This window comes from Populus euphratica, unplaced genomic scaffold, assembly GCF_000495115.2.
Source record: "Populus euphratica unplaced genomic scaffold, PopEup_1.0 scaffold32.1, whole genome shotgun sequence".
Taxonomy (NCBI): Eukaryota; Viridiplantae; Streptophyta; class Magnoliopsida; order Malpighiales; family Salicaceae; genus Populus; species Populus euphratica.
The window spans coordinates 1,855,134-1,870,477 of NW_011499861.1; the positions used below are offsets into that span (position 1 = coordinate 1,855,134).

Below are 15,344 nucleotides of genomic sequence, written 5' to 3' on the forward strand. Positions count from 1 at the left end.
GATTTTGGATTGTTGTTGTTAGTGTCGTTAATGTAATCGAAAATGTATTAAATGTCTTCACGTCTATTGTAAGCTTAGCTGGACTTATGCATGTATAATTAGCACTAGTACATGTAATAATCGAAAATGTACTCCATGTATTAGTACTTTCGTTTGGTTTCAATTTCCTTTTGTGTTCAAATTGATTTTCTTTTTTTTTTTTTACTTCGTGTGTTTATTTATTTATTTATTTTTCTGGTCAAAGAGATTGCTTTCTCCGATTGTTTTTGAATCATGGAAGGTTGCAATGGTTCTTCCCTCCCCTCAAAGGTACTCACTTCACCTCTTTTTGTCTTTTAATGTTAATTTATGCGTATTTTGAGGTCTGTTTGATAATTAAATCGATTCTTGAAATGAAGAGAGCTTGTTATCTGGAGTCAGGTACAGATTTTTCCTTTTTAAATTATGCCAAGGGCTTGTAACTAGTATTTAATTTATTTATTTATTCTATATATAATCATCTCATTTTGTGAGTCAAGTTATAATTTTCTTCATTAAATGGACTGAATTCTGTCATATTTGTGACTTATAAGTGTTTTGAGTATGTATTTCAGATAAGTTTCGAATCATTTCGAGGATAAGCATTTACTAGTTTTTGGACTAGGTTTAGTTTGTTTGCATGGTCTATATTAATAAGAATCGAACTTTTTATTTATTATTAACAAGAATTAGTTCTGCATCGAGGAGAGAAAAGGGTTTGTGTTATGGCATTGATCTTTGCAACTGCTGAATCTAGCTTTATCCATCCTTACGTACCTTCACGGAAATGGGGTTTTATGAAGGATTTTCTGTGTATTTTCAAGTTCTATGACATTTACATGCATGCAGTTATGTAAGGCACTTGAAGGAAGAATATTTAGGGAATCATTTTTTATTTTGTTCAAGTTTTGACGGTGGAAAATCATCATACATCCAAGTGATGATCAATGAACTATCTTTTTTGTTGCTTTATATGATCTTTGTGCACTTTATTGAGATTTTGGGTACGATGAAACAAAGCAGCTGATGATCAATGAGCTTTCTTTCTGCTAAGCTTTTCATTACAAATGAAGACAATTTCACTGTGGTTTTGTATATCAGAGGGCTCAATCACAAGCAATCGACTCAGAAGGTCCATATCGGCTGCTTTCTTGTTCAAGCAAGGGCGACAAAGCTGGAGTGCTGCAGGAGTTAGAAAAAGGTGTGGAACCCAATCTGGCCGATTATGATAAGAGAACAGCTCTTCATTTGGCATCTTGTGAAGGGTGTACAGAGGTTGTGATACTACTTCTTGAGAAAGGAGCAGATGTGAATTCTATTGATCGCTGGGGTCGCACTGTAAGTTTTTCTCATCTCTAAACTTGATATCTATATATTTGCTTGCCGAAGAAGACACACTGGCAGCTAATGTGTTTAGGTGTGGAAGGTGTGTGCTAAATGGTAAGGTCTCATTGCTCAAGGCAGTCAGAGCTAGCGGCAGATATATTAAGAAACTAAAACTATGTCTCTATTTTGTTATATGGTTGATAATCACGCTTGCTTGGCACGTTTCAATTGATGCAGCGGAAGCTATCAGGATAATAACAACACAAAAACAGAACAAATTTGAATGAGTAAAAAGAATTACAGATGTGATAAATTCGTAATTTAATTTTTTGAAAATAAAACTAATAAAGGTTGTTTCTTTGGAGGTTTACAAGACTTGTAAATAGATTAGAAAATCTCACCTTTATTAAAAAACAACTAGAAATCCAAAAACACTAAGGAAAATTTAAAAAAAAATCAAGATTAATCATTAAATCCAAAAAAGTCTAAACAACAATTTTAGCCTAATTTTTAGGAGATCTAATAGTTTGATAAGTGATGTAGATTTCATTTTAGTCTAGTGGTCAAATCTCTTAATATCGTTGTTTTAAGATATTAGCTTAATTTGGTATTGTCAGACCTCATTTTAGATCTAAACATGTCCGATTGGCCCATCAAAACATGGTCTTTCTAGGTTAGATCCTCATTTATTTATGTTAGATCCTCACCTTAATGCTCAAAACTTTTAGTTTTTATAAGCCTAACTGCTCCATTCTCTCCAGGTTAGGGAAAACTCATCCTCGAGTTTGATGCTAGGATGATTAACAAATCAAGAAGAAGATGAGGCTAAGAAGCATAATGATATTAGTAGAGAAGAGTCACAGAAGAGAGAAATAATATTAGCAGAAAAGAATAAGAGAAAAGAGAAATGATATTAACAGAGAAGAGAAATGAGATCAAAATTGGACTACAATCTATTCATATCCAATGTGATCCATACACTGTGCTTTTATAGTGATCAATATTAACTACTAACAGATTAATCCAACTAACTCTAATTAACTAACAGAATTCTACAATTAATAGCAGGTTGCGTGTCCTTGACGTTTGCTTTCCCGCAACAACCTTCTTCTTATTGCTATTTCCCACCATTATTCTGCCATCCTGAATCATAACAATACCCCTTTCTTAAAAAGATTCTTGACCCAAGAATCTGCAGATCTAAACAATTAAGGGCTAATATTGAATTATGAAAATTACAATTGAATTTCTGTCAGTTCTTCACACGTTGTGTCTTTAGGAAATGAGTTGGACCATTGAATTAAACCAACACTACAACTCTATTGTCTTTTTTAATAAGCTTCCTCTCTAGTATGGCTACTGGGTAAACCTTGACTCTACCTTCTTCCTCGTTGCCTTCGATCATGTGTAATTCCTTAACATTGCATGTATGCCCCGACATGAACTTGTCCCCACACTTGAAACACTACCCCAGTCTTTGCCTTTGTTCATGCATGGTCTCTGAAACTTTTTGTTTTTGCTAGTTATCATTTACATAATTGGTTTGACGATTACCTATCAGTGTCCCCATTTGCACCACAGCTACTGGCCTGGGCATGAACTTGTTTTTTCTTGCCAACACCTTGTTAGACTCCTCTTGCCATTTAGCTTGATCAAAAGCTATCATCAATGTTACTGGCTTTAATATCTTTAACATAGGTTTGATATCTTCCTTTAATCCACTGATAAAGCTGGAGATATAGTAGGATTCAGGAAGCAATGAATTTAATGAATGCATTAGTGACTTTAACTCCTCAAACCTTTCCACATATTCATCCACATCACCTTTTTGTATTAGCTTGTTAAATTCCTCTACAATGTCAGTTCTATTACCAAACCGACTGTATATGGCTCCTGAGAATTCTTCCCAATCAACAACACCTTCCACTCCACATATGTAGCCTTCAAACCAGATCTCTGTCTTTCCCTCTAGATAAAGAGATGCTAGTTCTACCTATTGCTAAAAAGGAGTTGTATTGAGCTTAAAAAACTTCTTGCACCTCCTCAACCAACCCCTAAGATTATCTCCCTAAAATATTATCAGATCCATTCTTGGAAAGACAACATTATACACCATTCTCTGTTGCTCCTGGCTATAGGTTTGGTCTCCCTTAGCAGGACCTTTTCCCCTTGATAGCATTCCCTCTAGACTGCCCATTGCTGGAGTCTGTAATATTCCTTTGAAAGTGCTTCCCAAATCTTTTCCTGTCATTTGATTAGCAAAGAATGTTTGAAATTGAATTGATAGGGCTTCAATTTGTGCACTAATCTAATCAGTCCTCTTGTTCTGTTCACCAAATTGTTCCTGCCATTTAGTTTGTTGATTGGCCAAGGATTCCTCAAATTCTTGTTGAAGGATCTGCACTCGCTCCTCTAGTTTCTTGCAGTGCTCTTCAATGTTTTTCAGCTTATGATTTTTCATCATAGTTTTAGATCTTAAGTTTTATCATTTATCTTCTGCACTACCTCACAAAAGCCTACCTCACATACCTCTATTTGTCAAGTATAAATTTCTCTCACTCACATCCATCTATCAACTCAAAATAAATTTTCATGAATGTTGAATTACCTAAATATAGCTCTCTAAAATAATCAAACATTATCACCTGTGTACCAACAAGCTCTTCATCTTTTAAGTTTTCATCAACACTTTCTTCTTTATTGGTGCCAACACTATATATTTCCTTTTAATACTTAGGATATATGTATTTTTTCTACCATCATGTACCATAGTTCTATCAAAATGTCATGACCTCTTTAATAAGATGTCGCATATATCTACAAACATCACATCACACAAAACATTATCAAATATTTTTATCTAATGAAAAAGGAAACAAGGTAGTATTTGTCAACAATTACCTCAGTATCTTTATTCAACCATATAACTTGTAAGGTTTATGATGATTTTTAGTTACTGGCTAAAGTTTATTCATTGCCTTCATAAACACTATATTCCCGTAGACGTCACTATCTATTATCAGGTTATAAAATGTCTTTAATGATGCATATAGAATGAAAAATAATAGTGTGCCACCAATCCTCTTCTAAATCTCTATTGAGTGTCAACAAACTCTTTCTGATAACAAGAGTAATATCTTTATTTCCCTATAAAGTATCCTTATCTCTATCTAAGTATTAGCTTAGACATGATTAGCTTATCCATAAGCTTCTATACCAGTAAATTCTTTTATAGATAACTCTTTGTTTTGCAACAATCACTAGTGTGGTACCCTAATTCACCATATCTAAAGCAATGAATTATAAAATCAGAACCCTAATTGTTATTTATTGACTTTGTTGGATTGGCCTAGGTTGTGTGTTAACCATTTTAAATATTATTATTATACTCTCCTTTATTGTTTTGATCTACCCAGAAATTTTTACTTATAACACTAACAATTTGTTGTTTCTCTACTACTAAAAACCTTTGATACACTTCATAAAATGTCTATATAGATTGGAGATATAAAACATCATAGATGGATTATCATGGACCACTCAAATACCTCACCACTAGTTGCTCTTTTATTTTTTTTGAAATTATTTTGATCTACTAACTAGTAGAAATCATTGGTATAATTATTTACATACTTACCTTCTTATTTCAGCATGTGAAGCCCAATATAGGATTTAAGAATAGTCAAAAGCAAAAAGGTGCTTTATATTTTTTTCTCATCTTATCCCAATCACTAATTTTTATTTTCCTTGTCTTTCTCGTGTTTTTTTCAACTATTCTCACCATATAAATACTTAACTCTTTAGTCTGATTGCAATTAACTTAACTCGTGTCTATTTAGGAACCTTCTTGTACTAAAAAAATCCTCTCGACTTCATTCAACTAGTCTATAAATTTATCTGACTGCAAAGTTCCATCAAACTAAAAACATTTGACACAAAAACCAAAATCCCTTAATATGGTCTCTTCATACTTAAAGGTTGTAAGTAAACTGATTTTTAGTACTGGCCAAGTACCCACGGTCCTATTCCTAGTTCTAATTATGATTTTGGTCTCATAGGTCCCTATGTTTCATCTTATGGGTCAACTTTATGAACTACATTTGTATGTCCTTTATGATGAGCTCCAAGTATTTCTCTTTTGAAAGGGAGCCTCCTTATCCCCTATGTCGCACGTGTGCATCGTTATGGTTATCGTCCACTCTTTAAGTTTGAAGTCTAGGTAATCGTGATAACGTGAAAGAAAAAGAATTCTTGTCTTTTATTAGTGGAATAAGAGTCACCATCTATTATTTTGGTCACTAGAAACTCTAAATGGTTTCAAAGATTAAGTACATAGACTAATTGTATAAAAGAAAGGTATTGGCACCCCAAATACACCATACCTAAGGTAAATTGCATTGTTTACTTACTCGTCTAATAAAAACTAAAATGTTATTGTGTTTTCTAATTATTGATCTGTCTATAGTTTAAAAAATATTCTTATCGATAAAGAAATCCTTATCTTATTAGATAAAGCCTTATCGTTCTATGTCAACAAAAGAAATTACCTTTTTAATATTAGGAATATATTTTACATATAAATTCATAATCTCACATATTAAAAGAAAACAAAATATTTTTTGGGTATTTTTTGAAATATTATACTAGTTCTTATGGCTTTAATAAACTAATTATTAAAATTAAAATGCATGCTAACACATATTTTTAAATTTTTGTTGTGTGAAAATATGATACAAACAATTTTATATTTTTTGATAGACTTAGTTGTATGCATAAAAATAAAAATAAAAAATTGTTATATTTTTCCTTGCTAAGTTTCAACAAAAAACCAGATATTTTAATATTAAATTTGTATCTTTACGATATAAAATACAAACTAATATTAAGCAAAATGGTAGAAAAATATGCAACAAAAATCATAATTTTTTTCAAAGGATTTTTGGGATTTTAAAAAAAATATACAATACATAACATTATATATTATAATAATAAATTGGATTTAGGCCCAAAACAAAACTAACTTCTTTCTATAAGGCTGGACTCAACCCAGTCGGATTGGCCTGATGCTGGGCTGATGGTCTAGATCGAAACAACCAAGAGACTGGTTAATATCCTGAGTATAGCAACTAGTTAATTATAATTAGCTGTTACTGTGCTCATGCACAGTAACAGTAATCTGTTAATTATTTTTCTTGCTGCAGAAACGTGAATAGTACACGTTCTGCATGCAAGAGAACAACCAAGAAGACAAGAGGAAGGAGAAGAGTGTTGCCTGGAATGTTGGTGCTCTGGTAGTTGGGATGACGGTGGCTTGCAGTTGGGATCGGGTTCCAGGCGGTGGTGAAAAAACCACTCGTCGCTGTTGTTTTTCCTTTCTGTGCTGAGCCTTCGGTTTCTTCTTTTTCTTCACGATTGTTGCAGCGCAGCCCGCCTGGGGAAGAAGATGGCGAGAGGTTGACAGTGATATTATTTCAAACGGTGGAGAAAGAGACCAAAAAGAGAGTAAGATTACTGTTCTTTTCTATTATCTCTTCTCCTTTCCCCTGTCTTTTTTCGTCCCATGTTTCCTTCTCTCTGGTTTCAAAAACAATCTCCCCGTCCTCGTTTTTAATTTTTCTGTTCTCTTCCTCCTCTGTTCTCTATTATGTCTCTCTCTCAAAACTTCTATCCACCTCCCCAAAATCTCCTCTTTTCCCCTTTTGTTTCACCCTCTTCTCTCTGTCTTTCTTTGAAATCTTGCCCCCTTATTTTTCTAAAAATTCTTTTGCTTCCTCTCAAACTGTCCTCTGTTTTTCATTCCCTGTTTCCTTCTCTCTATAGTATCACCCCGTGAAAATGTTCTCATTAAAACAAATCCTCCCTCTGTTCTTTTTTCCTTTTCTTTCTCCAGCCCCGCCGCCACCCCTAGTCCTTGTTTCACCCTTTTCTTCTTGTACTTCTAGGAGGCCAGGGGAGAGGGTCACCATACCCTGTCCAAGTGCAGGCATGGGTTGCTTTTCTTTCTCATTATGGTGGCAGGGTGGTGTGGCTTATGTAGGGGGAGAGAGAGCTGGAAAAGAAGAAAGAGAATAGTGTCGGCCCTCTTACGATTTTTTTTTTTATTTAATTTTTTTTAAAAAAAATAACCCAAAAATAAATTCCGACACCTCCTTGACCATGCCCTACTTTACAATCTCTTTCTACCATGATTGTTAGTAACTTAGAGCAAGCAAACAGTTAGTACACAACAAGCAATATAAATCTAGGATTATTATACTTTAACATCAATTGATATAAACAAAATCTATAAGAATAACAAAAACACAATAATTTGAATAAGAAAAAGGATTGTAAATATAAACCCTAAATTTATAATTTATTTCTCTAAAAATAAAATTAATGAAATTTGTCTTTTTAGAGGTTTACAAGATTTATAAATAGATTAAAAAATTTTACCTCTACTACGGAACTAGAAATCTAAAAACACCTTGAAAATTAAAATAAAAATCCAAAATATTCCTAGAAAAGTAATAAAAATTGCCCAAACAACAATTTCTGAACTAATTTTAAGAGATCTAATATTCCAAAAAATGATGTAGATTTAAATCTGATTTAACGTTCAGACATCCTGATATCTTCATTTTCAACTGCTAACTTATTATGACATGATCAAATCTTTTTTTTTTTTAACTTAGACTTATCTCGTTGGTTTATAAAAGTATATATAGTCTGTAGAGATCATTTCCTTATCTAGGTATATCAGATAAAGAGGTTTCTACCCATCTAGCTTTATTATCAAGTTTAAGTAGTTCTTTGAAATATGAAGTTCAATAAAGAGTAAAATCATTTAGAATTTGCATCAAATTCACAAAGGTGAAAGATCATTCGAACCACCATTATCTGTGTTGCTGGCATGCACCCAAAAGAGTAGTAAAAAGAGGAAAAGGAGAGCAATTCAGAAATGAAAATTCTTCTTACTAAGAACATTGTATATAAACTTTAATCTTCAAGCGAATGTAACAAAAAATCATGGGATCGGCCATTCTGCGTATTGCATAACTGTACTCTCACACACAGGGTTTCCCTAATTTTCTGTCAGATTGCTATTATTATCACATCCGTAGAGTAGTAGTCAGATTTTTGGAATTCTGTCATTTTTATTCTGAAATTAAGTGTAGTTAACATTAGAAAATCTTCAGCCTCTGTCAGATGCTCGTAGCTTTGGTCATGAAGGTATTTGCAAGATTTTGGAAGCTCGAGGCGGAATAGATCCGGTACCGCACTTTCTTTGCATATACTTGCTGTACTAATTTATGTGAAGGAGACAGACCTAATGCTATATATATATCATATGCTTTTTTATCTGCATTTCTCCTTAGATCATTGGTATTTGGCCAACATTTTCAGGTTAATAACTCAAATGAGAAATATCACTTTACGTGTAATTTTCAGGATATTTCTAACGAATTCAAAAATGGAGGACACTTTCTCGAACATATACCTATTTTAATTAACTGCAATATCGTATATAGCTTTCAGCACTGACCTAATGTTTATTTGCACATTGTATATACCTACTGTATGTGGTGTTGAACTCAATAGAATCTGAGAGGGGTGATCTTTTCATATGTTTTGCGTGGTCAATTAAAACTATAGACTTAATGGTGTAGTGCTGTCAGAATTGCAAAGATTAAGGCTCTTGTTTATATTAGTGATGGATAAATAAGTGTTTTTCCATTAGTTCATAACTTCATATGGAATGTTATAGGACCAAACTATTTTGGAATTTAACTTCATGGGTCTAGTAATATTGATCAGTCAGTGTTTCCCATTCAATTTCCCTATCATGATCTGTTTTTATGTTATTATTTTCACTGGGACAGGTAGGACTTGACTCCCAGACTGCATGCTATGAGATTGATTACTCTGAAGTGGACATGGATGATGCAATACTCATTGGAGAAGTAATTACTGGATATCCCAATTTCTAAAGGCAAACTTAGTGGCCATGAAAACCTTTTTGATTGCCCCACGTCCTTAGGGTCGTAGGAGCTCCACTGAGATATTTAACCTTCAACACTACTATCATCTTCACTTGATAATGTTATCGTGATGATCCCACTGACTTAAATCAAGAAGCCATTGCAGGGATCATATGGTGAAGTTTACTTAGTCAAATGGCGTGGTACAGAAGTAGCAGCAAAGACGATCCGTTCCTCCATTGCATCAGATCCAAGGGTGAGGTAAGTTTCATACCTGAAGTTGTGTAGCGTGTTCTCTCTCTGTTTCATTGTCCTGTATCTTATAAATATTCAAATTATACACATGTTAAATTTAGGACATTAAATCAAAGTTTTTCTTAGTTGAGAGAATGATCTGCCTACCAGAAAATGACCTCGTTCAAGAAAAAACAACTGTGAAACTATTTCTCTAAGAAACCAAGAGAAGAAAAGAGAACAATGAAGAAGGTAGTAAATTCAAGATAAGAATTCATGTTTTTCAATGTGTTCAAAGAATGGTCTTACTATCTGAAATGACCTTTTTCAAGTTGATAAAACTATGAAACTACTGCACCAAGAAAAAACGAGAAGGAAAAGAAAACAACGAAAATACAGTAATGATGTTAACAAACGTAGATCAACTAGGTGGCTATTGAGTATAGACTGATTCTAGCAACTTCAACTATTTTCAGATTTTATCTTAAGTTCATCTTCTCAGCACGTTAATTTCACAGGAATACCTTTCTGAAGGAACTGGGGCTGTGGCAAAAGTTGCGCCACCCTAATATAGTGCAGTTCCTTGGTGTTCTAAAGCACTCCGATCGGTTGATCTTCCTGACGGAGTACCTTCGCGATGTGGGTATCCACTATTCAATCATGACTGGACCTTTTTGGTATTTGTTTCGTTGACTCCAGACTAGAATTTGCTCCACTGATTTTTTCCTCCGATATGAACGTGTTAGGGAAGTTTGTATGACATCCTAAAACGGAAGGGAAGACTTGATCAGGAAACAGCAGTTTCGTATGCTTTAGATATTGCAAGGTAAGATGTTCAAAGAATGCTTCCTGTACTTCAAGTTTGCAAATAATAGCTTAAGCATTTTCTTCGAACAAACTTGAAAAAAAAAAAATTATGTCGTTAATTCAACTCCAAGCATCCTGAAATGTATTTTTGTTACAGCAAAGATGATGTTGTTATAGAGGAGATTTTGCCAAGAAGTTGAAATTTAGCTTTCTTGACTTGATTAGACCATTATAGAATCTATCTGACAAAAACTCTGTTTCTTTCCATTAAAGCTGCCTTGTTGTTGAATTCTCCACAGAAATTACGAGCAATTCGATGCATTAGCATTTCCTGTTGTGTATTACCCTATTAATTATTCTGTGGCCTCCACACGCTAAACCCTCTGTCATTGATCATGAAAACTTGCAGGGGCATGAATTATCTGCATCAACACAAACCACGTGCTATTATACACCGGGATTTGACACCAAGGTATATTTGCTATCTAGATATTTCTGTTTCATGCTGTTTGTGTTGGATACTTGGCTTGCATGTCAAATTACAAGAGTTTCTGACTCGCTTGTGTTAGGTTAATTACATCAATTTAACTAAATTCATAAGTTACACTTTTTGTACAATTAAAATTAGAATGAATCTATTAATAATACAAATCAACACCAAAAATATTTACATGAAAAACCATATAATATAGAATAAGCCAACCGTAATACACGTAAAAACTTTCACTATCAATAAATAATAGGATTACAAAATATTTTTTTTATTAGCTAAAACTATGGGCTATAACATGTAAAATTACATTGGAGCTTATTGCAACTCATATAAACTCTTCTTTAATTTATAAACTAATTATTTTATGCCTTTCACTTTAAACTCTTAAGATTAATCCATATAGATCTCCTAAGACATGTCACAATAGCAGTAGAACCGAGCACCGAGCATAACTCAGATTGAAAATATCTTAAGCAAGGGTAAAAAGATTTTTTCAAAATTAATAGCTTTCTTCTGACCGAAATATTTTACAACTAATCTTTCATATCTTGACTGTGAGTAATTTTCATCAATTTTCAATATAAACACCCATTTATTTTAGATTGCTCTCTTGTTTTTAGAAAGCTTTACTAACTTAAAAGTGTGGTTTTCGTGTAAGAATTTCATTTCTTCTTACATGGCTATCAATCACTTAGTTTTCGTCTTATAAGACATAACTTTATCAAAGAATTTTAGCTCTCTCCTATTAGTAACTAACATATACTCATGAGGAAAATATATAGTAGAAACATAGTGAGTTCTAATGGAATTCCTTACTTATGGCTAAATTAGAGCTTCTTGAATAATCTATTTAAAAATAATATCATCATCATCATCAGTAGTTGGCTTAGGATCATCAATTAATAGCCCAAAAAGCAAACTCCTATTATCATCATTTTACAAATCTCTTTCATTAAAAGTCATCAAATATAACTATGGAATATGTATTGAATTTGAATTTACAGGAATAAAATTACTATATTCTATTTTATCTTTTTATTCAAAATCTTTAATAGTTTCATATTCAAAAAAGACATATCTACTTCTCACAACTTTTTTTTATACATAACTTATAACCAAAGTCATCTTTTTTAAAACCCAAGAAAACACATTACTTTATCTTGTTGTCAAGCTTAGATTTTTTATTTTTAGAAATATATACAAATGCCCTACAACTAAACACTCAAAGCCATGAGAAAATTATAGAGAAAAAATTGATCATGACAATTGTCTTCAAAGTAAATTTTTCATTCAAAGTAAAATTATTACGTGGCACCACCAATATTTTGCAACTATCTAATAATAAACTCAATAGAATTAATGTTTTTATCTCATCAACTATCTCAAGATTCATCAATGATAAATAATTCAAAAACTCTTAAAATTTATTTATGTGCACTGAAGCATCAAATTCACAAGATCTCAAATCACAAAAGCTTTGTTTTATGTAATCTTTTTAGTAAAAGTTTCTTCCAATATCTTTAAAATTTTATAATAGTTATGTTCCTAATAAATATAGTTAATGGAATTAAAAGACACTCAATTTAAAACATTAACAGTTGTTTTTTTATTAAGCACATTTCATTTTGCCTTCTTTATATTGTCGGTGTTGTTTTCTTCACACTCTAGCAAAGATAAATCATTGCAATAAACATTCTATATTGTTTTGTAATCAAAGACTTTCTCAATAGCACTAAGCTAATCAAGAAATTTTTCAGGTAGAAGATGACCTTACATTAAATTCTGGTAATTCATTCTTTACATCATTTGAAGATTGAAAAAAAACATTTCAATCAATTTGCCTTCTTGATCTTGACAATTGACGAAAGGATTAACATCGTCGGAGTCACTTTTAGAATTTTCATAACCTGAACCTTACTCTTCTGGAGCTTGATAACATTCAATCTATAAAGAAATCATAATCTGCCAACAACAGTCACAATAATAGAATATAAACTAAAGAAAAGTAACTGTCAAACTTAAAACGTAATGTAAATAAAACATTAATAGAAGTTGTCTTCCAAGACAACTAGGTAGAAAGTTCACAATATAGCTATAATTAGCTATTTAGAAGAATATAACAGAATACCGTCAGCCAACATAAACAATATAAATGAAGATTGCTCACTGCATCACTTTTCCTCCCTCCATGTATGCGAAAGGAGAAAATGACAAATGAAAAAACTCACAAAGGTTTTTTTTCAACTTAATGTTGCTAGGAATGTGTTACAAGATGAGTCTGGACACCTAAAGGTTACAGACTTCGGCTTAAGCAAAATTGCACAGGAAAAGGATGACCAAGGTTACATGATGACTGGAGGAACAGGTTCATGTAAGCCTTTCTTTCTTATTGAATTAATGTATCTGTTAGAACTAAAGATCTTCTGCCATGTAAAGATCACGTCATTTGTTGTGGCCAATGTTATGGGATACTACAGATCGTTACATGGCACCTGAGGTATATCGTCGAGAATCCTATGGGAAAAGTGTTGATGTCTTCTCCTTTGCCCTCATAGTACATGAGGTAACCGAATTCAAGACTTGTACATGGAACAATAAAGAGCATGATAGTTTACGTATTCTGACTGCATCATGATCTTGTTCATGCTGGTTTATATTTGTTGACAGATCTTCCAAGGGGGGCCATCAAATAGAACAGCACTCCCTGAGCATGTTGCAGACAAGCGGGCATTTGAAGATGCTCGACCATCTGTATCCTCATTTGTTTACCCTGATCCAATTAAGATGTTAGCTTTCCTTCTCTTTCATTGTGTTTTATTTACCAGCACAAGATAAACTGCAATTCAGCATAACAACTGCAGCCCTCTCGGTGCCTTGATTTATTTGAAAAGGCATGCCACTAGATATAACTATTAATGAAAACAGTAGTGGGGCTATGAGGAGTTTTAGGTTGGTTATATATGCTAGTCAATATTCTGTTCTGAGAATGGCATTCTGCAACTAGCTCTCATTATTTCTTGAAGTACTCTTTGGTTCTGGACACACGCACGCCATACTGCCAAGGCTTTATCTAAAACTCTACAATTTAGTTTGCTTGATTATGCTCATGGCTGCTTGCTTTCACTTGATTTAGGCTTCTTCGAGAGTGTTGGCACAAGAATCCTGAAAGTCGACCAACATTTGAGGAGATAATATCAAAGCTAGAGTCGATCCAGGAGAGTTTCCAAAGTAAGAAAGACGCAGGTGGCTGTTGCTCCTGTTGCATCTTATAAAGATTTACTGAACAGCAACACATATACATCCCGACTCCAATTTTCATCATACTGAATGTGTGTTCTCCTTTTCACTCTGTATTTGATTTATGCCTTCCCTTTTCACCATGCACCTGTGTATCTGCTGCTGCATGTGAGGCCCTACATATCCTTGGGGAAGTCTTATCTCCAGCTATCATGTATAAAAGTCGTTTGGGGAATTGTTATGGACACTCTGTCATTCACAATTTGCCATGTAATTTTCATGCATATTTGTCTCTGAAATGGTCCAAATTTGTCAAGCCAGAGAAAACTGGCGCTCCCTGCACTGCAGCACTTTCATCATTATTGCCGCATCCTCTGCCATGGCCTCAGTTTGGCCTCCACAACCAAATCACAACTTAAACAACAACAAGAGCAGAGGTGCCTGAAGATATCATTATTTCTTCCAAGTTCATGGCTACAGTGTGGCCTGAGGTTATATGGATTGGAACAGAATCTTCAGGTTGTATTTACTTGTTTCATTATCTTGGATCAAATAAGCGCATGGGGTTCGAGAATATAACAGACCAACTAATAAAAAATAAAAATAAAAAAAACCCTAAAGAGATCAGCTATTCACTGTGGACTGAAAGCTGAATCAGTACTGTTGATTTACGTGGTGTTTTCATTATTTTATTTTGTTGTCATTCTTTCCTGCTACCTATGATTTTTTAAGTGTGATCCTATCATTGGTTTACATAGGATTGTGATTGATCATTTATTTAGATTAGATTTTTAAGGGTTTCTCGCATTGTTGAAAAAAGATTCTAGCGTTGAGCAAAATCAATTTTATTTATTTTTAATTAAACATAATAAAAACTATGAGGATTAAGATTGGCACTGTAACAAATTCCCAACCACTTTGTTTTTGCAACTATAGCTCCTGCGTGTTTTTAACATTTTTTGTTCCCGAAGTTTTTTAATTTTTCATTCTTAATCCTTCTTTTTATAAGATTTTAATATTTTGATTTAAAATTTTATTTTTCTTGCATTTAAATCTTTGAATTAGAAAGAAAAAAGAAGTCGTCCTGAAAAAAATAATTAAAAAAAGAGAAATTTATATGTTGATCATTATCTAATAGCCAAAATTATAATTCTAGATGTGTTTTATTTTGTGAAAGAAATTCTATTAAATTGTTTTTTACCCTTCATTTTATTGAAAAAATAGATTAATGTTGAGAAACAAAAAAAAGGTTAGTTTTTATTTTTTTT

General features: G+C 33.0%; 1 protein-coding gene across 1 annotated transcript; it reads left to right on the top strand.

The window, feature by feature from the left end:
- Nucleotides 1-215: 215 nt before the first annotated feature.
- LOC105124875 (seven transmembrane domain-containing tyrosine-protein kinase 1-like) lies at nucleotides 216-14,328 on the top strand. Its single transcript, XM_011025050.1, has 12 exons — nucleotides 216-309; nucleotides 1,120-1,356; nucleotides 8,523-8,597; nucleotides 9,207-9,287; nucleotides 9,472-9,566; nucleotides 10,058-10,178; nucleotides 10,286-10,365; nucleotides 10,756-10,818; nucleotides 13,098-13,210; nucleotides 13,317-13,402; nucleotides 13,507-13,625; nucleotides 13,973-14,328. The coding sequence occupies exons 1-12, from the start codon at nucleotides 274-276 to the stop codon at nucleotides 14,109-14,111; spliced, it is 1,245 nt and encodes a 414-aa protein (XP_011023352.1). The 5' UTR covers nucleotides 216-273; the 3' UTR covers nucleotides 14,112-14,328.
- The last annotated feature ends 1,016 nt before the right edge of the window (nucleotides 14,329-15,344 follow it).